The 24,220-nt window shown below is 39.0% G+C and overlaps 1 protein-coding gene across 1 annotated transcript in view; it reads right to left on the bottom strand.

Moving 5' to 3' along the window:
- Positions 1 to 24,220, bottom strand: part of LOC124802740 (oxysterol-binding protein-related protein 6-like) — a 265,800-nt gene that overhangs the window by 145,008 nt on the left and 96,572 nt on the right. Inside the window, exon 8 of the mRNA XM_047263723.1 lies at positions 11,944 to 12,093. Coding sequence (XP_047119679.1) covers positions 11,944 to 12,093 — 150 coding nt within the window. The remainder of the gene's footprint in view (positions 1 to 11,943; positions 12,094 to 24,220) is intronic.

Raw genomic sequence — 24,220 nt, 5'->3', positions numbered from 1 at the left:
CAATTAAGGGATCTAACTTTCCACATTCCGACCCACACAACACAAATTTTATTTTTCCTGACAACATTTTCCCGAGTAGATCCCACCTAGATATCAGCTTAGGGGCCTATTTTATGTAATTGCAGCTGTCATTTTCTACCTCTGGACATAAATTGTCATGTACTTTAAATCCCTTGACTGAGTCCAGTTTGCTCCCTTCCAAGACATATGAAACACACATTTTTGCAAATTAAGTAAGGTGCCTGTAGTCGCCAGTTCTGTTGCATGTAACCACAGCAAAAGTAGAGAACAGTTGAACGGAGTGTGAGTTGCTTATCTACATGGTCTCAATCATAAGTGTAAATTTCTCCATACCAACTCAGAGCCAACTGTTACAAAGTTAAATCAGTAGAACCCGTGTAAAACTGTACCAGTTAAAACCAATCACCAGCATTTCAGTGCAGTTCACTGTTGCTTCAAAACACTGCTGTTTATCACTTTTCTGCATCATCTGTGTCTACTTAGTCTAAGTTACTACCAATGAGCCTTCAGATATCATGTGTCTCAAGAGTTACTTTGTGTAACTCTTGTCTTTGAACCATAGAATGTGCATATTGTCACACAATAGGCCATCTACTCAGTGTAAACTGTAACTGCCCTCCAGTGCAGCATCCACCAAGACATAATATTTTAAATTCAAAGCAGCTCAGAAAGATGAACTGCTTATATGTATTCTGACAATAGTTCGGTAGCAATGTCATCAGACCATTACCCAAGATAGTGGATTCGGGCTGATGTATGCTTTTACTGCAGAAGAGTTTGTGCTATTTGCTTAATTTTGCATTAGAACCCACAATTTGTATAATTTCAATCCTCCTCATTTCCTGTTAAAGCTGAATTTGTACTTTCGAATTTCTATCACCTCTTTGTATGTGCTGGCATAGTAATGATTGGATCTCGATAAAATTATAGAACTGTAGAAAAATTTTGTGATTCCCAGATCCCTAGTGTATTACTACCAATTTACCAATGCTGCCTGCTTGAACATTGTTCTTGCATTCTTCAGTCTGGGGGGTTAATGTTTCTTTTAATAGTTCCTATGTACATTTGACTGCATGTACAAGGGATTTTGTATACACCTGTATGGCAAGTAGCAGGTGTAGATCCTTTGCAAGATTCAAATGTTCATGCACCTTTCTTGTAGGGTGAAAAACAGTGTCAATACTACCCACATACCTTCTGATGATGCCTCCAGCATTAGGAGTTAAAACATGTTTTAGTTCATGTCTTCACACCAATACAACAAAACCCTCCAAGGATGAAACATTTTTCTGTTCCTCTTCAAGTAAACAAAGACTTGTCAGTTTCCCCTCATGAACTGGGAAATATAGTTTTGTTTATAAGGGGCAGTCAAACAAAAACAAGACAGATGGGAAAAGTAAGTAAACTGTTTATTATTTCAAAAGTAATCACCTTAGCTATTAATAAAATCATCCCACTGTGAGACAAGATGGTCAATGCCTTCATGGAAAAGGTTTGCAGTTGCCTATGGAACCATGACTGTACGGAGGCATGCACCCCGAGGTGAATCGACAGACATGAATGTCTTTCTTCATCACTCCAAAATATGGAGATTGCATGGGGAGAGATCAAGACTATAAAGAGAATATATAAGGACTTCCCAGGATAAGTTCTGCAGCACAGTCAAAACAACCCTGGCAATATATGGGGGGGCCCTAACACATCTCCATACAGTCCAAATCTCTCTCCATGCAATTTCCATATTTTTGAAGCCCAGAAGGAGGACATTCATGGCTTTCAATTTGCTTCATACAAAGAGGTACAATTATGGTTTCATAGGCAGACACAAACATTTTTCCATGAAGACATTGTGATAAATGTATTAACTGTTATGGCAATTAATTTTGAAATAATAAACAGGTTACTCACTTTTTTCCATGTGTCTGGTTTTCATTTGACTGTCCCTTATAGGAATTCTATGCTTACAGTGTATACCTTTAGCCATGTTTAGACAATGACAAGAAAAAGATAAGGAGATTAATGAGTTTTTTGACCCATACCAGTATTACTATTTGCTATTTTGTTTGGCCAGTGTATCTAGGACATTCCATCAATCTTAAAGAGTGTGTATTACACATGCTGGAATGTATGAACAATTTAAACATGTTATCACAGGCACAACAAGATTGAAATACACAAAATTTGCCCTCTTTACTCACAAATGCAAGAAATCAGACAGATGCAACTGTCAAAATGCATGTTTCCAACCTTGCATTGGGTGAGGTAGATTAATGCTGAGCTAATAGGTCATACAGTCACTCATAGTGGCACTTTGCTACAATCAATCATTTGCCCAAACACACAAATCTGAAAAAGGTATATGTGTTTCTTAGAAAAATGACACTGAAGTAACATTACAACAACTTTCAATTTATGTTTATAGTAGTCCACTAGTTCAAAACACAACTATTCATGTTATTTATCATGTTAGCATCTTGTATGCATGGTGGGACACAAAAGCAGTGGAATTTAAAAGGAGGTATTGTTCATCTGAATAGACAATATATTTTCATTATTTCACAGTGCAATAACAACCTTCACATGGCCACAGGTATTTAACAACATACTGCTGAGACAACAAGGCCAAATTATGGTTTACAAGACTAATTGAAACAATTGTGAAACAATAGTGGGCTCAGGAAAACCTCCGCTTCCTTCATCAAATTTTGTTGCCAGTTGAACTAGAGATTAGGCGTTATGGAGTGTCACAGCTTCTGGTGCCTATGTTCTTGTAATTTCACTACCATTCTTCCACTTTTTGTAGATAATAATGATGGCACCACATAAACAACCAACGGCCTACAATACTAATTACCTGTTACCTGTTAATCACAATCAGGTGTTCATTAAGGCTTTCTTAAATTACGAGATTTCTTTATTCTACATGCACATATAGAAAGCAAATCATTTCTTTACAGTGTCAGTGCTTGCTTTTATTTTATATAATGTAAACAAAAACACACGCACTACAATAACAGAAGTCAGTTGTTATGTTTGACGGATCAGTGTATACTCATCTGTACTCTGTAGTTGTCAGTTTTAGCTTACATGCTAGCAATTCAAAACCTTTTGGAACATCAAACAAGAAAATATTTTGTTTTGTGATTTTTGTTTTATGGGCATCAGGCCATCAGTTTCAATGTTGTCAGTTTTAGCTTACATGCTAGCAATTCAAAACCTTTTGGAATATCAAACAAGAAAATATTTTGTTTTGTGATTTTTGTTTTATGGGCATCAGGCCATCAGTTTCAACTTAAACAAGCCCAGAAAGACTAACTGTTTATTGATATGCACCAACAGCCCTTTTGTGAGACGATCAGATTGTGGAGTCATGTTGACATATTATGGAGCTTTTAGTGTGGAAGAGTTGGTGACATTTGCTTTATTCACACTAACGCCATTTGTCTATTTCAATTCTTCTTCTTTCTTGTTGAAGTTGTTTCTGTGCTTTTGATTGTCTATTCCCTCTCAGTACATCTTAGCAAGTAATGATTGGATCTCAATGAAACCACATTCTCAGAGACACAAATTTGGCAGTTCCCTGGTATCAGTGCACTGCCGGTTATCTGCTTCCCAAATAACAACAGCTTGTGTTCCTTAAGTAAGATGTTAATGGTTATTTTTCTAATTTCAATAGACACTTGACTGCATGTACAATGGATTTCGATGTACTCTTGCTGTGACAAGTGGAAGGCATGGGACCTTTGCAGTGTTCAAATATCAGTGCACTTTTCTTGTTGGTTTAAATACCATGTCCATACTTAGTATTTTGCTGATGTGATCTGTGACTTTTTTATGAATGGAAGGAAAATTTTCCTTTTGGTTGGTTCTTTTCATTTGTAGCTCCAGATATTTTACAGTTTAGTACCCCACTTATCTCTTTGTCAAAGTAACCATTTCTTCTGAAGGCAGTTCTTAAATGATTGAGTCCATTATCTAAGTTACTGTGGTTCATAGATTCTTTTAGCATGGTCCATCACTGTTTTGGTAACTACTCCTTTCTGCTTAGATTGTGATTGGGATTTCTGTGAAGGTATCTATCTGTGTGAGTAGGCTTTCTGTAGACTTTCTGTTATTAAGTTCTGTTGAGGTTTCTATATACCCGTGCATTTGAAAATGAAATCTGACCTTTCTCTTTTTCCGTACAATTAACAGAATTCAGAAAATTTAGAAATTCTGAGAATTCTGTTTTCTCCATGAGGCCATAATAACGAAAGTACCATCAACGTACCGAAACCAACATTATTGTTTCTTCTTCACTATCTGAGGGGCTGTGTCTTCAAATTTTTCCATTTGGTACAACTGTGCTCCTTTGGTCTAGAGGTAGTGCCTTTGACTAGTGCTCAAAATGTCCTGGGTTGAAACATCGCCACTGCTTAAATTTTGCCTAAAAATCATCAGCAATGGCGACTGAAAATTTTCTGTATAAGAAGTCACCCACATTCTGCCAACAGCCTAGTCAAAGAGGGCAAAAGAGCAGCCAGATTCAGGACACACTCCTGTCCTTGGGGTGGGAAACTGCCCCTGGAAGATTGGAAGAATCAGCAGTGATCAACAGGACGAGGATGTAGAAGGCAATGGAAACCACAGCAGTAATGATACAATGTATATCCATAGTGCGTGTGGTCTGTAATCGAAAAAGTGTTATGATGATCTCTCCACTGGCAAGAAATTCTGGGATAGTCCCCCACTCAGATCTCTGGAAGGGGACTTCCGAGGGGGAGGTGATCATAAGAAAAATACTGAATAACTAATGAAAGGATAATGTTCTATGAGTAGGGGCATAGAATGTCAGAAGTTTGAACGTGGTAGGGAAGCTAGAAAATCCTTAAAGGGGAATACTGAGACTCAATATAGATACAGTGGGTGTCAGTGAAGTGAAATGGAAAAGACAAGGATTTTAGGTTAGAAGAGTATAGGCTAACATCAACAGCAGCAGAAAGTGGTATAACGGGAGTAGAATTCATTACAAATAGGAAGGTAGAGCAGAGAGCAAGTTCTGTGAACAGTTCAGTGATAGGGTTGTTCTCATCAGAATGGACAGCAATCCAACACTGACAGCAATAGTTCAGGTATAGATGCCGACATCACAAGCTGAACATGAAGAAGAGAGGAAGTATATGAATGGGTAATTCAGTATGTAAAGCGAGATGACAATCTAATAATCACGGATTGGAATGTAGTTGAAGGGGAAGGAGCAGAAGAAAGGGTTACAGCAGAATTTGGGCTTGGTGTTAAGAATCCGAGAGGAGAAAGACTAATTGAGTTCTGTGATAAATTTCAGCTAGTAACAGTGAATACTAATGATCAAGAATGACAAGAGGAGGAGGTATACTTATAAAAGACCAGGAAATATGGGAAGATTTCAATTAGATTACTTCATTGTCAGGCAGAGATTCTGGAAGCAGATACTGGATTGCAAGGTGCACACAGGAGCAGATATAGATTCTGATAACAATTTAGTAATGATGATGAATAGGCTGAAGTTTAAGAGACTAGTCAGGAAGAACCAATGCACAAAGAAGTGGGATACAGGAATAATAAGGACTGAAGAGATTAACTTGAAGTTTTCTGAGGCTATAGGTATTGTGATAATGAACAGCTCCGTAGGTACTTCAGTTGAAGAGGAATGGACATCTCTGAAAAGGACAGTCACAGAAGTTGGAAAGAGAAAAGTGTGTACAAGGAAGGTAATTGCGAAGAAATCAAGAATAACAGAAGAAATACTTGTTGCTTAGGAATGAAATAAATGGGAAGTGCTGGGAAGCAAAGGTAAAATGGTTGCATGAAAAATGGAAAGAAATTGGAAAAAAGACAGTCAAAAGGACTGATTCAGCAATTAGAAAAGTCAAAACAGTCTTCAGTGAAAATAAAAGCAAGGGTAGTAACATTAAGAGTGGAATGGTAATTCCACTGTTAAAAACAGAGGAGAGCGCAGATAGGTAGAGAGAGTACACTGAAGCTCTCTATGAGGGGGAGGACTTCTCTGATGATGTGATAGATGAAGAAGCAGGAATCGACAGGGAAGACATAGGGGACCCACTGTTAGAATCAGAATTTAAGACAGCTTTGGATGACAATGTCAAATAATGCAGAAGGTATAGATAAAATCCCATCAGAATTTCTAAAATCAATGGAGTAAATGGCAACAAAACAATTACTCACACCAATATGTAGAATGTGAGAGACTGGAGACGTACCATCAGACTTTTGGAAAAAATCATCCGCACAATTCCAAAGATACCAAAAGCCAACAAGGTTTAGAACCATCACACTGTCAGCTTAACAGCTCATGCATCCAAGTTGCTGAAAAGAATAATGTACAGAAGAATGGAAAAGAAAATTGGGGATACGTTACATGACAATCTATTTGGCTTTAGAAAAAGGTAACAATACCAGAGAGGCAACTCTGATGTGGTTGAAATTGAAGCAAGAAAAATCAAGGCACATTCAAAATTCTGAAAAGCAAGGGTATACGGAAAGATGGGTAATACAGAATATGTGCAGGAATCAAGAGGGAACAATAAGACTGGAAGGTCAAGAACGAAGTGCTCAGGTTAAAAAGGTTGTAAGACAGGGATATAATCTTTTATCCCTATTGCTCAATCTACACAGCAAAGGTGCAATGAGAGAAATAAAAGATAGGTTCAAGAGTGCGATTAAAATTTAAGGTGAAAGGATAACAATGATAAGATTTTCTGTCCTCAGTGAAAGTGAAGAAGACTTACGGGATCTGTTAAATTGAGTAAACAATCTGAGTACAGAAGAAGGACTGAAAGTAAATCAGAGGAAGTCAAATGTAATGAGAAATAGCAGAAATGAGAATAGTAAGAAACTTCTGATCAGAATTGGGGAATGATGAAGTAGACAAAGTTAAGGAACTCTGCTAGCTATGCAGCAAAACAAGCCATGATGGACAGAGCAAGGAGGATATAAAAAGCAGTATAGCACTGGCGAAAAGGGCATTCCTGGCCACGAGAAGTTTTCTAGTATCAAGTGCAGCCCTTAATCTGAGAAAGACATTTCTGAGAATGTACATCTGGAGCACAGCATTGTATGGTAGTCAAACACAGACTGTTGGAGAATTGGAATAGAACAGAACCAAAGGATCTGAGATGTGGTGCAACAGAAGAATGTTGGAAATCAGGTGGACTGATAAGGTAAGGAATGAGGAGGTTCTGCATAGAATCAGCAAGGAAAAACACTGACAAAAAGAAGGGATAGGATGATAGGATATCTATTAAGACATTAGGGTTTAACTTCCACACTACTAGAGGGAGCTATAGGTGGTAAAAGCTGGAGAGGAAGACATAGATTGGAATACAAATAATTGAGGACATAGGTCACAATTGTTACTCTGAGGTGGGAAGGTTGGCACATGAGAGAGACTCATGGTGGTGCCACCAAACCAGAGGACTGATGACTAAGTTAACAAATGTGATGAAGGGGTTCCTCATAGATATGCCATCAGTTTGCTCATATACTTTGTTGTTTCACTGTAAATAAGTTGATCTGAGACAATGTTTAAAGAGATCTGCTATATTCCTTGGGAAAATACACTCCTGGAAATTGAAATAAGAACACCGTGAATTCATTGTCCCAGGAAGGGGAAACTTTATTGACACATTCCTGGGCTCAGATACATCACATGATCACACTGACAGAACCACAGGCACATAGACACAGGCAACAGAGCATGCACAATGTTGGCACTAGTACAGTGTATATCCACCTTTCGCAGCAATGCAGGCTGCTATTCTCCCATGGAGACGATCGTAGAGATGCTGGATGTAGTCCTGTGGAACGGCTTGCCATGCCATTTCCACCTGGCGCCTCAGTTGGACCAGCGTTCGTGCTGGACGTGCAGACCGCATGAGACGACGCTTCATCCAGTCCCAAACATGCTCAATGGGGGACAGATCCGGAGATCTTGCTGGCCAGGGTAGTTGACTTACACCTTCTAGAGCACGTTGGGTGGCACGGGATACATGCAGACGTGCATTGTCCTGTTGGAACAGCAAGTTCCCTTGCCGGTCTAGGAATGGTAGAACGATGGGTTCGATGACGGTTTGGATGTACCGTGCACTATTCAGTGTCCCCTCGACGATCACCAGTGGTGTACGGCCAGTGTAGGAGATCGCTCCCCACACCATGATGCCGGGTGTTGGCCCTGTGTGCCTCGGTCGTATGCAGTCCTGATTGTGGCGCTCACCTGCACGGCGCCAAACACGCATATGACCATCATTGGCACCAAGGCAGAAGCGACTCTCATCGCTGAAGACGACACGTCTCCATTCGTCCCTCCATTCACGCCTGTCGCGACACCACTGGAGGCGGGCTGCACGATGTTGGGGTGTGAGCGGAAGACGGCCTAACGGTGTGGGGGACGGTAGCCCAGCTTCATGGAGACGGTTGCAAATGGTCCTCGCCGATACCCCAGGAGCAACAGTGTCCCTAATTTGCTGGGAAGTGGCGGTGCGGTCCCCTACGGCACTGCGTAGGATCCTACGGTCTTGGCGTGCATCCGTGCGTCGCTGCGGTCCGGTCCCAGGTCGACGGGCACGTGCACCTTCCGCCGACCACTGGCGACAACATCGATGTACTGTGGAGACCTCACGCCCCACGTGTTGAGCAATTCGGCGGTACGTCCACCCGGCCTCCCGCATGCCCACTATATGCCCTCGCTCAAAGTCCGTCAACTGCACATATGGTTCACGTCCACGCTGTCGCGGCATGCTACCAGTGTTAAAGACTGCGATGGAGCTCCGTATGCCACGGCAAACTGGCTGACACTGACGGCGGCGGTGCACAAATGCTGCGCAGCTAGCGCCATTCGACGGCCAACACCGCGGTTCCTGGTGTGTCCGCTGTGCCGTGCGTGTGATCATTGCTTGTACAGCCCTCTCGCAGTGTCTGGAGCAAGTATGGTGGGTCTGACACACCAGTGTCAATGTGTTCTTTTTTCCATTTCCAGGAGTGTAATTTCTAGCTGTTACATCACCTCATTAAGATGACCATAATAAACAGTGGTACAACATCAAAACTAACCACAATATCACCTGGAATCAACCAGAAGGATTTTAGTTTTTCATTAAATCACCATAACCTTTAACATAAGTGTCAGTTATTCACAAATGGCTGTAGGAGAGTGGCAAAGTGTTTGGCAATCCCATAGGTCAGACAATCAACTCAGGTAATAATAAGGGTTACTGGTCAGCCAAGTTTGCAAATTTTTGGTAAATCACACAATCTTGGTGGCAAAACGTGTGAACTTCACAAATGCTGTTAATGTGTAATGTGGAGCAATCTTGGAATTGGCCACTGAAAGGTATGTCAGAAATGTGAGATGCTCTGCCAACAGCCAATTTTAAGTTACAAACAACTAAACTGCAGCAGACAATGCATTTCGTAGTCCAGAATTTAAACTAGTGTCCTAAGCTAACCACAACCTTGTGATGTGCAATGTATCCGAGATAAAGGCAGTCAACAATCTGCCAAGATAACGGCAGTCAACAGTCTGCAGAGAACTAGAATCACAATCACTTTTCTCATGGCGATTAAAGCTAACCTCTACGAGCAAACGCAAGACAGGAAAAATTCAGTTTCAGCACTAAAAGTAAACTGTAATTTCTTGTTATCTTTGGTTACCTGAAACTATTCTCACACTGAATACATGAGATGCCATGTTACCAACCAATTAGCAGTCCTGCTTGGCACTTGGTTGCAGATTATTGGTGACACAGGCAGATTCCAAACAAAAAAGAAATGATAGGAAGAAAAATCAGAGCAAATAAAAAAGTCAATAAGATGATGAAAATGACGTGGCAAAGTATTACAAATAAAAAATTACATTTAAATCAATTAACTGAATAAAAATAATAACCAAACACTTGTGATTAGGTTTAGAAATAAAACAAATTTCATTGCACCTCACAAGATTCTGACCCATGTCCTTCTACACAGCAGGTTTAAATGGTAGCCATTGCACTTTGTTGCAATATTGGGTTAAGTAGTTATATCTATAACTGTGATGTCTCAGTCGCAACAATGAACTGCAGCCTTCTAAAATTTGGTATCGCACAATATTGTGTGCGAAGCGTATCTAATGTGTAAGCCAATCTCTGTGATTATAATAACTGTATATGTGATGATGAATCACATTTTGTGTGAAAGTATCAATTATTCTCCATATGAAACATGTATACTTCATTAGCATCATTGTTTGTGTTATTTTTTATGTAGTTATCGTGTGTGATGAAACACGAAATAAAATTGTCAGACCCATGATTCAAGATCCAAACACATCAAGAAGAAAGCTGGACAAGGAATTGGAAGTGAACTGACCAACTGATGTGACAATTTGGTACTGATGAATGCTTCAGGTGTGATGTTGAGCACTATTTAATAATTTCAATCTGACTATATCTTGTTCGTTATCCTAAGAACAGAAGTTGCAGGATATCACTTAAGCTCTATATATCTTCCTGGTTCTATAATGTCCCAAATTTTGCTGTGGTAGTCTTCTTCCTGCACTACCACTGTAGCATTTCCCTTATTTACTGGAAGAATTAGAAGGTTTTTATCAGAATTTAAATCAGGAGAACTTTCATCTCACCTTTCATTAAGTTACTGCCATGTGGTTTGCATCTAAGCAATATTTTGGCTGATTCTATGTGTATTTTTATCTGCAGACGATTTAAGTGGAAAAATGGATTCCAGTTTCAATATTAACAACAATGTCTTTCACTGGTATTGTAGACGGTGTGACTGTACAGTTTTTCTCCTTCTTAGAGAGAACCCTGTCAGACCTATTATTAACAGTAAAACTCGTGTCTGAACTTAGGAAAATCATTATTCTCTTCATTTTTGACCACTCAAATTTCTCTTTCCGCCTATTAACTGATTGAATATGATGAAAATAGTTGCAAAAAAATCATATTTAATAACATTACCAACATTCAGGAAGTATAAGATGGAGTATTATGTATCCTTTGAACAAAGCATTCAAGTCCAACAATTAAGGCACTCCCCAGCCAATAAACAGAGTACACACATTAAGGCAAAATGAACATGTAGCACAATGAGATCATTGTCAAATTTTAGTCAGTACTTTATAAGCCTAAGTTAAAAGTAGCTGAAACATTTGCAAGTTTGAAATTTTCTTTGAATATCAAAAATTAAGCAACATATATACTGTGAGAGAACCATTATTTACATTTTTATATACATGGAAAAAGGATATATATATAAAAAAGATGAAATATGGACAAGTATCATGTTGAATAAAATAAAATTTAAATATTACTAATAATTCAATGTAGAGAAGAAAAATTATGTGATATCCCTGAAGAGTGGGTAGATAAATCTTTGAATTTCCTCATTTTAAATAACAAAATACTATGGTAATAGCTTTGTTTTAGGTTTTTTTTGTCATTTAGTAAGTAGACTAGAAGTAGGGATATTGTTTTAGCAAGAGGCGTGTTAAAAAGGATAAATGCATTAAAAGAAAGCATGTGGCTTCAGTTGCCACTGAAGAAGTATTTTTTGTGAATTTGTGAAGTTTTCTAACATTGAAATAAGTATTTAACTGCCATGAACTTTTAAATCAATTACAATATCTGTAAATTACACCCAGAGTCGTCCAATAATCTGAACATTTATGCACCAATTTTTAACGTCTGGTTTGCGCAGTTTCACTACAGCAGAATTTCTCTTAACAGTGAGCAGCAAACCAAGTATGAAAGAACAGTTGGCAATAAGGAATTTTAATGTAAGAGAATTTAAATGTTTTGTTGCAGAGGAGAAAATTTGTCCTGTGTCCTCTCTGCAGTTGTAAGAATGGAAAAAGGAAATGAAAGATAAGAAATGAAAAACAACACTTACAGATAGTGGTGAGGCTGACTCTGGGTCTGTATTTTTGCTTGGACTTGATCCTGTAAGATCTACAGAGCTGCCTTTAGAACTCTTCTTTTTACGCAATCCAAATTTTTTTCGGTCTTTCTTCACATTTGGTGAAAAGCTTTCTGTGGCAATCTAGAAACCACACAACATTAAATTAGGGAAAAAACTAATTAGTGGGAAAAGGTTACTTGAAAGTTTCTTTATTAGTAAGTTATGAGTTTGAAAAACAAAACTGTGAGTAACAAGTTAATGTATGCATTGGCTCAACATTATCAGGCATTCTTGTTATCTGTTAACGATAATTTCCCAATACAGTGCAGATTTTTGCATAGTGCAACATACAGCACAAATGGCAACAGTAATAACTTTTGGCACAGTCTGTAAAAGCTCTAAAGCAAGATGAAGTTCCATAAGCATGGCTTCAGAAAACATTACAGGTTCACTTTTACAATCATGATAACATAACTAGTTTGTTGTTACCACTAAAAGGTTAAATTGTGTTACAATAGACATCAAATTTGATGGCCTATTCCTTCTCCCACTATATCGCCTCTTGAATACCGAATGGTCATTTTACACAGCTATAAATCAGTTTGTTCATATACATTGAAATTTAGTGACTGAATAACTTTAGAACTATCATGGAGTTCTCCAATGACAAAAACCTGTCAGATGTAGGATATTTGCCATTCCCGCATACAAAACAAAATTCTGACAGAATAATATACTGGTGTAATTCTACTCTCAGATGTGAAGCAAGCAAGAGTAATATAACACTGTAGGAATGTGGATTCAAGTGCTATGAGAACCTTCAGTGCATCCGCCTCTCTTTTTGTTTCAACAACTAAAAAAAAAAGTTTTGAAGCCATAATTACAATTTAATTTTACTGCGATAATGTTAATGTAAGAGTTAATATTGCATCCCATAATTCCACTGTACCAAAACATACAAAAATTATTCCTTTTTGTGCAGTGTTACGCTAACAGATTAGTCCAATCTGAGATAGTAGTAACAAGGAGACAACAGCAAGCTACGTAGATACATGCAGTACTACTAGCTAGCAATTAGCATTTAAGCATTGAATTTAGATGAAGCCTGTATTATTGTTGGCATCCACAATGCAGGTAACAATAATGATGACAGTTGCCACAGTAAATGTAACAGAGTTTTCAACAGGTTACTAGAGTGTCTACCTATTTCTACAACTACAGTTTTAGTTTGCAAGTTATATGTTGTGTGCCAGAAGGTACCTAGTGTACCATTGTATGAAACATAAGAAACCTTGCCAGATCCTACAACTATGTTTGACATACCTGATATATTAAAGAAATGGCTTCTCAAAGTGTGCCTCAACACTGTATGAACAGCTCCATTCTCCTATATCTGGTCTTAGTTATTTGACATCATTCATTGTGACTATCATTTTGAACCTTTTGTTCATGGGTCCCTTGATTTTTAAGAATAGAAAAGAAGTCATCTAGGCAAAGTCAGGCCCAATTCCACTGTCTGTATGACAACATGACTACAGATACTGTTACGAACCAGTGATAAGCTAAGATGCCCTGTGTCTAAACTTCTGTGTCACAATATCTGGAAACCCTCATGCAAATAAACAGTTCCAGACCAACCTGCTGTAACTTTTCTCGAATTTTCCTGAGGTATCAGTGCAACAAGCTGCCTGGCAGGGAAGAATTTGGGCATTCTGTATCTTGGATGATTCTGGCATGATTCACTCAAAGTAGGATCATGCCTTGAAAGACCTGGACTTGCTATTCCATTCTAAGCTCATACTAATACACCCATTTCTAACCACTAGTTATATCTTCTCATGACTGGCAAGAGGCCTTTTGACAATATGCTGTAGCATTTCTTGATACAATTCAGTGTTTCCCTTCTCTTGTGCTTTAGTGAAGTAGGTCACACACTTAGAACAGATTTTCACTCATGTCTGTGAAGAGCTCTGAAAATATTGGTGAAAGAAAAACTCTAATCATTTAGTCTCCAACTTTCACAGATCACGCGTCATTAGATGGTTCAGGCAGTCAATGTTTTCTTCTGTAAATGCAGTTGCCAAATTCCATGTATGGTCAAACTTTCAACAGTGACCAGTTTCATTTAGATCCTGTAAACCATTCCCATCGATGTACTGTTAAACATAGTACAGAAATGCACAATACAGACTTTTCAAGCACTGTTGATGGTTTAATACACACTTAAAATCACAGAAAGTTATTGCACAAAAATAATCACAAGACAACCATTCAGCATCACATAAGAACAAAGAGGTAACTGTGATTCCTACCCTCTATGGCAGGGGCCAGCAAACACTGCATGTGGTTCATGAGCGCACAGCATTGTACATGAGCACTGCTTATATTCAATCATAGACTGGAGCAGGCCCTGAGGCATGTTAACAGCGCTCAGGTTGTGACAGTGTAATACCAGCCTTAGCTGCCAAGTTGATGAGAAGCAATTACTAGATACAGTTGGCTATACACTGACGGAAAGCCAAATTGCAACACCAAAATTTTTGCACCAGTCACACAAGAGTTGCACCAGAAGTGCCACTATGAGGATGTAACTCAGGGTTGCTTTAAATAGACACTGTAATGGTCATGAGTATTAGTTACCTTTGAAATTAGATGTGCAAGTTGATGTTATTCAAGAAAGCCTTTAAGGCAACAAAGATGTCATTATCAACACCTCACTGAGTTTCAACGAGGTCATGTAATAGGGCTATGAGAAGCTGGATGTTCCTTCTGCAGCATTGCAGAAAGACTTGGCAGGAATGTAGGCACTGTACATACTTGCCATCAGTGGTGGTCATGGGATTGTGTGGTAGCAAGAAGACTAGGCTCCAAATGGCCATGTGGCAATGCCATCTTGTTCGGTGTGTGGCTCTGGTGCATCGTACTGCAGCTGCAGCGGCAATTTGAGCAGCGGCTGGCACCACGGTTGCACAACAAACTGTTACAAATTGGTTACTTTATTGGTTTACAAGCCAGATGCCCTGTAGTGTGCATTACAATAACGCCAAACAACTGCCATTTACGACTTACGTTGTGTCAAGCAAGAGCTCATTGGGGAGCAGGGTGTTGTGTTGTGTTTGGGTCTGTTGTGTTTTCTGATGAAAGGTGGTTCTACCGTGGTGCCAGTGATGGCCATGTTGGTTAGCAGGAGGCCAAGAGAGTGCCTGCAACTGACCTCTCTGCATGCTAGACACAGTGGACCTACACCTTGAGTTATAATCTGGGGTACAAATTCGTATGACAGCTGGAGCACTCTCGTGGTTATCCCATGTGCTCCAACTGCAAATTCGTACATTAAGCTGGTGATTCAACCTGTTGTGCTGCCATTCATGAACAGCATTACAGGGGGTCTTTTCCAACAGGCTAAATGCTCACCCATATACTACTATACAACATATACTTCTATACAACACGTTCTACAGTTTGTCGACATTTCCTTGGCCTGCTTGATCGCCAGATCTGTCCCCAACCAAGCACATGTAGGGCAGCATCAGATGAAAACTCCAGCATCACCCACAAACGCACTAACAGTCCCTGTATTGACTGACAATGTGCGACAAACTGACACCTGGCACCTGTATGACATAATGCCTGCAAGTCTGCATGCTTTTCATCATTCTGGAGGTTACATTGGCTATTAATGTACCAGCAGTTTACATTTGCAATAGCTTATTTCACATTTACATTAATCTGTGTACTTTCAATGTTAATTGCTTAAATATGTTACCTAGAAAAATGTATTCCCAAAATTTCATTACTCTACATTAATTAATTTTTGATGTCGCAATTTTTCTTTCCATCAGTGTATCACAAGCAACAGAAAATGCTGTGCTAATCAAAGAAACAGAGAAATGGAAATTTGACATCACTTAAAAAGGTATAGGAATATCAAGTTTTCCTCTGTGCAGAATAATGAAAATTTAAAATTTTTAATATGTGGTTGTATACCCAACGGTTAGCACGTTTGTTATAGAACACCACTTTAACATTTTTCACAAGGATGAATGAAGCTTATTTTTGGATTCTGATTGGATGGGGAAATTAACTCAGCTTAAAAACAGAGGTCAGATGACCCTTGATAAATCTGTAAGTAGCTTTTGTCATGAGAGATCTACAATTTTCTTTCAGCATGTCTCATTTAAGTGATGTATTTTATGCAGCACTGTTTTCAGAACAACAGCAATGACAGTCCAGCGGTAAATGGAAGTCATAAGATAGCATTTAACATAGCAAGAGCTGGAAAACAATTTGCTGATACTGAGTTCATAAAAGAGTGCATTAATGACATTGCAGGTCTTTTGTGCACACTGAATGTAAAAATATTTTAAGTAATCAGCCTTTCTCGGCAGACTTGCATCACCACATGAGTGACATGGCTAGTGACGTTAACTCGTAATTAATAAGTGAAGTGCAGGACTTCATTGCATTTTGCAGCACACTTGATGAGTCCGCGGACACTTCAGATACTGCGCAATTGGTGATTTACGTCCAAAGCGTGGACACTTATCTGCTCTATCACTAGGGCAGACATCCTAAAAACAACTGAAGAAGCAGTCAATTCTGTTGATTTACACTAGGAACATTTGGTATTAATGACAACAGAAGCAGTACCTGCAAAGAGAGGGAGGTGAATGAGATTTGATGGATTGACAAGAAAGAAGCTGATCACTGCATTTTGCACTGAGAGATACTCTTGAGGGGTGTGGGCCAGATCTTGCAGAAAAAATTGGGTGACAGGTATCCCAGTGCATGTCTTAGCCAAGTGACAGAGGATGTAGGATCATTGTGCAAGGGGTTTACGAAGCAGGATCATGTTGTGATAGTGGGTGGAGCATGAAACAGTACTGATAGGGACAGGGCTACAATACTGAGTGTGACCAGGTAAAAATAGCATCTGCAATGAACCACACAAATGTTGGCTTGATTCCTGCTTTCATGCGGTATGACCAGCCCCAACTGAACAGTTGTGTCAGAAGGGTCAATATAGAGCTAGATCAGCTGCTTCGGGTGGCTACTTTGTCAGGCATAGGTTTGGTTCCTGTTGATGGTATTGGTAGGTGGGACTTCACAAGACATGGCCTGCATCTCAATAGGGAAGGGAAGGGTAAACTGGCTGCGATTATAGCAAAATCTTTAAGGGGGAGCACTGAAACTCATGAGAGTACTTTTTTAGGCTAAGATCAGTGTCGTATCACCCTACATTGATTGAAATTAAGCTTAATGAGCAGTTCAGACAGGCAGGTACTGGAGATGTGAAAATATCACAAGATTCTCATAACAGTAGAGTGAAAAAAAAGTTAGTATGTCACAAGATTCACATAAAAGCACAGTGAAAAATAATGTTTACATATTGCATCAGAATATCAGGGGATTAAACAACAAAGCAGATGAGCTTCTTGTTTGTTTAGAAGATTTAGAAATTGAGGGTGGCATAGATGTACTACGTCTCTCTGAACATCATATTGCCACAGGTATGAAATGGTAAATGTAGGTGGATATAAGCTTTCAGCACATGTAAGTAGAGACATGATGGAGAAAGGAGGAGTTGCCATATACAGGGTGTAAATTTTAAGTTGACAAACCAGAATAACTCAAAAAATAAGCTTCACACGAAAAAATGTGTACAATCCAAAGTTGATTATTTTCGAGGGAGACATATGCTGGTGCTAAAATTAGTCCACCACCCCAGCCCCCTGGGGGTGGGATGGCAGGTAACTTTAAAATTTCAAATGGGAACCCTAATTTTTTATTGCAGAATCAGATTCTACATAAAAATTACGTACATGTTGTCTTAAACATTTGTTTTGATTCTTGGTAGTTGGCACTGTAATTCAAGAAAATCCATGTTCTCATTTTTGCGTGGAAAATGGTTACCGATAAATAAAAAATTCTTATTTACTTCGTAAATTTTGATTTGATAAAACTATAGAGTTTTACAAATGTTGACCCAAGTAAGTTTTGTTTGTTTCGTGGTCATGAGGCCATGCAACTTTTAATTATCAAACAAATCATCTGACTAGTTAACTAACTAACTAACCAAATATCCTACTTACTAACGAGTGAACTCATTAACTAAAAAGCTAACTGACTCATGAACCTAATTTTTTATTAGATTCGGAGTAATCACTCTTTGTTTGTCGAGAAGTCTCACATCTGAGGTTCTTGCTTAATTTGAGTCATTTAGTTTTGGGTGGAAAAACGTAGAAAATGACATTCATAAATTTATTGACTTAACTCACATTGTTCACACCTTCATTTTATTTCGGAATATCGGGGCTGTTACATCATTTACATTTTTAGAATTATGTACGATAATCGATATCCCACTTAGCCCTGATCGATAATCGATACTCTTATCCAGCTCTTTCTGAAGAGTGGCATAATGTTTCGGAGTGCCGCCGATAGATAGCGCAGATATGAGTAATTCGCCCTTTCTCATAATAAGGCTGGGCTTTAGAATTTATAAGTATTAATGTAATAAATTCACTGTATCTTTTACCTGTCTGAGCATTCAGACAGCAATACACAGTTTATAGTGGTGATGTAGATTTGATGACCTAGTGTGACTGCATTCGCGGCTTTTGCTCGCTAGCAATCGCATTTGACGCAGAGTTAGTTTTGCTGGGCGGAATTACGCCACATGGGCCGCTGCTCGCTCATAGGAATTCTAACCCTACCTTTTTCGACACCCCTTATCTTTCCTCTCTTGAGATTAATAGGTGGCATATGTCATTATGAATTATCTTTCTGTGGAAGTAAAAATTGATATGATGTGGATTTATGGAGAAAGAGGGAGAAATTTTGGTGATGCTGTCGCGCTTTATGCACAGCGTTTTCCTGGCCAAGTACTAGCACGGTCCTCTTTTGTTCGAGTTATTAAACCATTTACTGCAGAAGGTAGTGTGAACCAGAAAAAAAGAAGCCATGCAGCTGCTGTTGGTGGACAAAACAATCAAGTGGCAGTTCTAGCTGCTGTGGCTCATAATCCACATGCAAGCACAAGAGAAATAACAAGCCAATCAGGAACTTCACACATGAGTGTTTGGAAAATCCTGAAGTTCCCCAAATTTCATCCATACCATGTATCCATGCATCAGGAACTACATGGCGATGACTTCCAAAACCGTCTAATGTTTTGTCACTGGGCAGTTCAGCGGATGCAAACAAACCAAAACTTTTTTGCCAGAGTACTTTTCTCTGATGAGGCAACATTCCCAAACCACGGCAAAGTTAATCACCATAACATGCATTACTGGAGTGAACAGAACCCACACTGGATTCAAGAAGTCAACCATCAGCAACCTTGGTCAGTTAATGTTTGGTGTGGTATAATTGGCGGTAAACTGATCGGTCCATATTTTATCGACGGTTATTTGAATGGCAGCAAATATCGAAACCTACTTGAAAATGAACTTCCAGATCTAGTTGAAGGCCTGAGCATCGAACTTTGACAAAACATGTGGTTTCAACATGATGGTTGTCCAGTGCATTATTCATTAGTAGCGCGCGATGTACTAGATCGACTTTAACATGGTCACTGGATCAGCAGGGCAGGTCCTGTGAATTGGCCAGCCAGATCACCTGACCTTACCTCGCCAGATTTTTTCTTATGGGGTTATCTAAAAGATAATGTTTATCAGGAAATGCCTACCACTCATGAAAACATGATGCAAAGAATAAGAGATGCTTGCGCTGCAATTACACCAGACATGTTATCAAGATGTGTGCAGGGATTTACAGCATGAGTCAATAAACGCATCGAAGTTGGAGGTCATCACTTTGAACATTTGATTTCATAAAACGGTGAGATTCAAGGTTCAAATGGCTCTGAGCACTATGGGACTTAACTTCTGAGGTCATCAGTACCCTAGAACTTAGAACTAGTTAAACCTAACCAACCTAAGGACATCACACACACCCATGCCCGAGGCAGGATTCGAACCTGTGACCGTAGCGGTCACGCGGTTCGAGATTATAGCACCTAGAACCACTCGGCCACCCTGGCCGGCGAGTTTCAAGGGATGTATGGACAACAAGCAGGCTGAAAGTGAGAGGCGAGGGGACTCATTGGAAACAAGCACCCCGCAATTCATTTACTTGCAAGTATTTGCAAATAATCAACAATAAAACGAAACTAATCTTTCCTTTTCAGGACCACCAAATCTTAAATGGGAACATGTTCATCTTTAGTTAGCAAGTGGGTTAGTCTTTTCCTCAGTTAGTCTTTTACTTTGTTTACTCTGTGGGTTAATGAGTTTACTCGTTAGTAAGTAGGATGTTTGGTTAGTTAGTTGACTAGTCAGATGATTTGTTTGATAATTAAAAGTTGTGTGGCCTCATGACCACGAAACACACAAATCTTATGTGAATCTGCAGAAAAAATTAATATTTGGATCAACATTTGTAAAACGCTTAATTCCTCTCTCTCAAACCTCAACCTATGGGGAGAGTTGTAGTTTTAGCGAATCAAAATTTACAAAGTAAATAAGTTTTTTTTTAATTTATCTGTAACCATTTTCCACACAAAAATGAGAACATGGATTTTCTTGAATTACAGCGTCAATTACCCAGAATCAAAACAAATGTTTAAGACAAAATGTACGTAGTTTTTTATGTAGAATCTGATTCTGTAATAAAAATGGAGGTTCCCATTTGAAATTTTAAAGTTGCCTCCCACCCCGTACCCAGTTTTCCCCAATATACTGAAATATGCCATTGTAAAACCATTGCATAAAAAGGGGGATACGTCGGATGTCAACAACTACCGCCCAATCTCTCTTCTGACAGTTCTATCAAAAATTTTTGAGAAAGTAATGTATTCAAGAGTAGCCTCCCATATTTGTAAAAATAAAGTACTAACAAAATGTCAGTTTGGGTTTCAGAAAGGCTTTTCAACAGAAAATGCTATATACGCCTTCACTGATCAAATATTAAATGCCTGAATAACCGGACATCACTCATTGGTATTTTTTGTGATCTCTCAAAGGGTTTTGATTGTGTAAATCATGGAATTCTTTTAGATAAGGTAAATGATTATGGTTTGAGGCGGGCAGTGCACAAATGGTTTAATTCATACTTATCTGGAAGAATGCAGAAAGTTGAAATAAGTGGTTCATATAATGTTAAAACACCAGCTGATTCCTCAAACTGGGGGGCTATCAAGTACGGGGTCCAACAGGGTTCGGTCTTAGGTCCTTTACTGTTCTTGATATACATTAATGACTTACCATTCCACATTGATGAAGATGCAAAGTTAGTTCTTTTTGCTGATGATACAAGTATAGTAATAACATCCAAAAACCAAGAACTAAGTGATGTAATTGTAAATGATGTTTTTCACAAAATTATTAAGTGGTTCTCAGCAAACGGACTCTCTTTAAATTTTGATAAAACACAGTATATACAGTTCCGTACAGTAAATGGCACAACTCCAGTAATAAATATAGACTTTGAACAGAAGTCTGTAGCTAAGATAGAATTTTCAAAAATTTTAGGTGTGGCCATTGATGAGAGGTTAAACTGGAAGCAACACATTGATGGTCTGCTGAAACGTCTGAGTTCAACTACGTATGCTATTAGGGTTATTGCAAATTTTGGTGATAAGAATCTCAGTAAATTAGCTTACTGTGCCTACTGTCATTCACTGCTTTCATATGGCATCATATTCTGGGGTAATTCATTGTTGAGTAGAAAAGTATTAATTGCTCAAAAACGTGTAATCAGAATAATTGCTGGAACCCACCCATGGTCATCCTGCAGACATCTATTTAAGGATCTAGGGATCCTCACAGTAACCTCATGGTATACAGGGTGTTACAAAAAGGTGCGGCCAAACTTTCAGGAAACATTCCTCACACACAAATAAAGAAAAGATGTTATGTGGACATGTGTCCAGAAACGCTTAATTTCCATGTTAGAGCTCATTTTAGTTTCGTCAGTATGTACTGTACTTCCTCGATTCACCACCAGTTGGCCCAATTGAAGGAAGGTAATGTTGACTTCAGTGTTTGTGATGCAATGCGACTCATTGCTCTACAGTACTAGCATCAAGCACATCAGTACATAACATGTATGAGACAGGAAAAATTCCCTCAGACTTCAAGAAGAATATAATAATTCCAGTCCCAAAGAAAGCAGGTGTTGACAGATGTGAAAATTACCGAACTATCAGTTCAATAAGTCACAGCTGCAAAATACTAATGTGAATTCTTTACAGACAAATGGAAAAACTGGTGAAAGCCGACCTCGGGGGAGATCAGTTTGGATTCCGTAGAAATGTTGGAACACGTGAGGCAATACTGACCCTACAACTTATCTTAGAAGAAAGATTAAGGAAAAGCAAACCTACTTTTCTAGCATTTGTAGACTTAGAGAAAGCTTTTGACAATGTTGACTGAAATACTCTCTTTCAAATTCTGAAAGTGGCAGGGGTAAAATACAGGGAGCGAAATGCTATTTACAATTTGTACAGAAACCAGATGGCAGTTATAAGAGTTGAGGGCCTTAAAAGGAAAGCAGCGGTTGGGAAGGGAGTGAAACAGGGTTGTAGCCTCTCCCCGATGCTATTCAATCTGTATATTGAGCAAGCAGTAAAGGAAACAAAAGAAAAGTTCGGAGTAGGTATTAAAATCTATGGAGAAGAAATAAAAACTTTGAGGTTCGCCGATGACATTGTAATTCTGGCATAGACAGCAAAGGACTTGGAAGAGCAGTTGAACGGAATGGGCAGTGTCTTGAAAGGAGGGTATAAGATGAACATCAACAAAAGCAAAACAAGGATAATGGATTGTAGTCGAATTAAGTCGGGTGATGCTGAGGGAATTAGATTAGGAAATGAGACACTTGAAGTAGTAAAGGAGTTTTGCTATTTGGGGAGCAAAATAACTGATGATGGTCGAAGTAGAGAGGATATAAAATGTAGACTGGCAATGGCAAGGAAAGTGTTTCTGAAGAAGAGAAATTTGTTAACATCGAGTATAGATTTAAGTGTCAGGAAGTCGTTTCTGAAAGTATATGTATGGAGTGTAGCCATGTATGGAAAAGAAACATGGACAATAAATAGTTTAGACAAGAAGAGAATAGATGCTTTCGAAATATGGTGCTACAGAAGAATGCTGATGATTAGATGGGCAGATCACATAACTAATGAGGAGGTATTGAATAGAATTGGGGAGAAGAGGAGTTTGTGGCACAACTTGATTAGAAGAAGGGATCGGTTGGTAGGACATGTTCTGAGGCATCAAGGGATCACCAATTTAGTACTGGAGGGCAGTGTGGAGGGTAAAAATCGTAGAGAGAGACCAAGAGATGAATACACTAAGCAGATTCTGAAGGATGTAGGCTGCAGTAGGTACTGGGAGATGATGAAGCTTGCACAGGATAGAGTAGCATGGAGAGCTGCATCAAACCAGTCTCAGGACTGAAGACCACAACAACAACAACAACAACAACAACCTACACTTTATATATGTATACCTAGTCGAAAAGTTCATGATGGGAGGGATCCTCTGTGGTATACAGTCACTGTAAAGAAACTTCTACAGAAATAGAAGCTATTGCATAACAGGTGTAAACAATGCATAGGCTTATAAATAGGAAGATGCCGAATGAAACATATTTGGCTGTCAAGAGGGTCATAGATAAAGCCTCTAATGAATGCCGTGACAGAAATTATCCAAGGATCTCTCACAAAACCCAATGAAATTCTGGTCATATGTGCAGGCTTTTAGTGGTAGTATAGTTGTGTGTCCAGATACTCTTAGATAAGACAGGGGCTAAAACTGAGGGCACCTAAGCAAAAAGATAAATGCTGAACTCTGTTAATGTAAAAATCCATCAATGAGCCCTGGCAGACCCATCAGTACCCACCAACTGCCATGTCATCCTCTGCCATTGGAATCACAGGATGCCGTACGGATGGGCATGGGGTCAGCACACCACTCTCCAGGCTGCTGACAGTTTTTGTGAGCTGAATCCGCTACTACTTCATCAAGGTGCTCCTCAACTGGCCTCTTGAGGCTGACTGCAATCTGTTTCAGACCTCTACCAACCAAAGATTTCTAGCAGTAATGGTAATTGAGCTCCATTCACAAATGAAAATCAATGGGTATTGCACCAATTTAATTCTTGCACCACTACAAAGATGACTGATATAGATATTATGTCAGTGGGAATCTTAGAACACAACATTCAGCATTGATTCTGTAAAGATCAATCACATGGAACCCAA

Source organism: Schistocerca piceifrons, chromosome 6, assembly GCF_021461385.2.
Source record: "Schistocerca piceifrons isolate TAMUIC-IGC-003096 chromosome 6, iqSchPice1.1, whole genome shotgun sequence".
Lineage (NCBI taxonomy): Eukaryota > Metazoa > Arthropoda > Insecta > Orthoptera > Acrididae > Schistocerca > Schistocerca piceifrons.
This window is presented reverse-complemented; position numbering and strand designations above follow the sequence as displayed.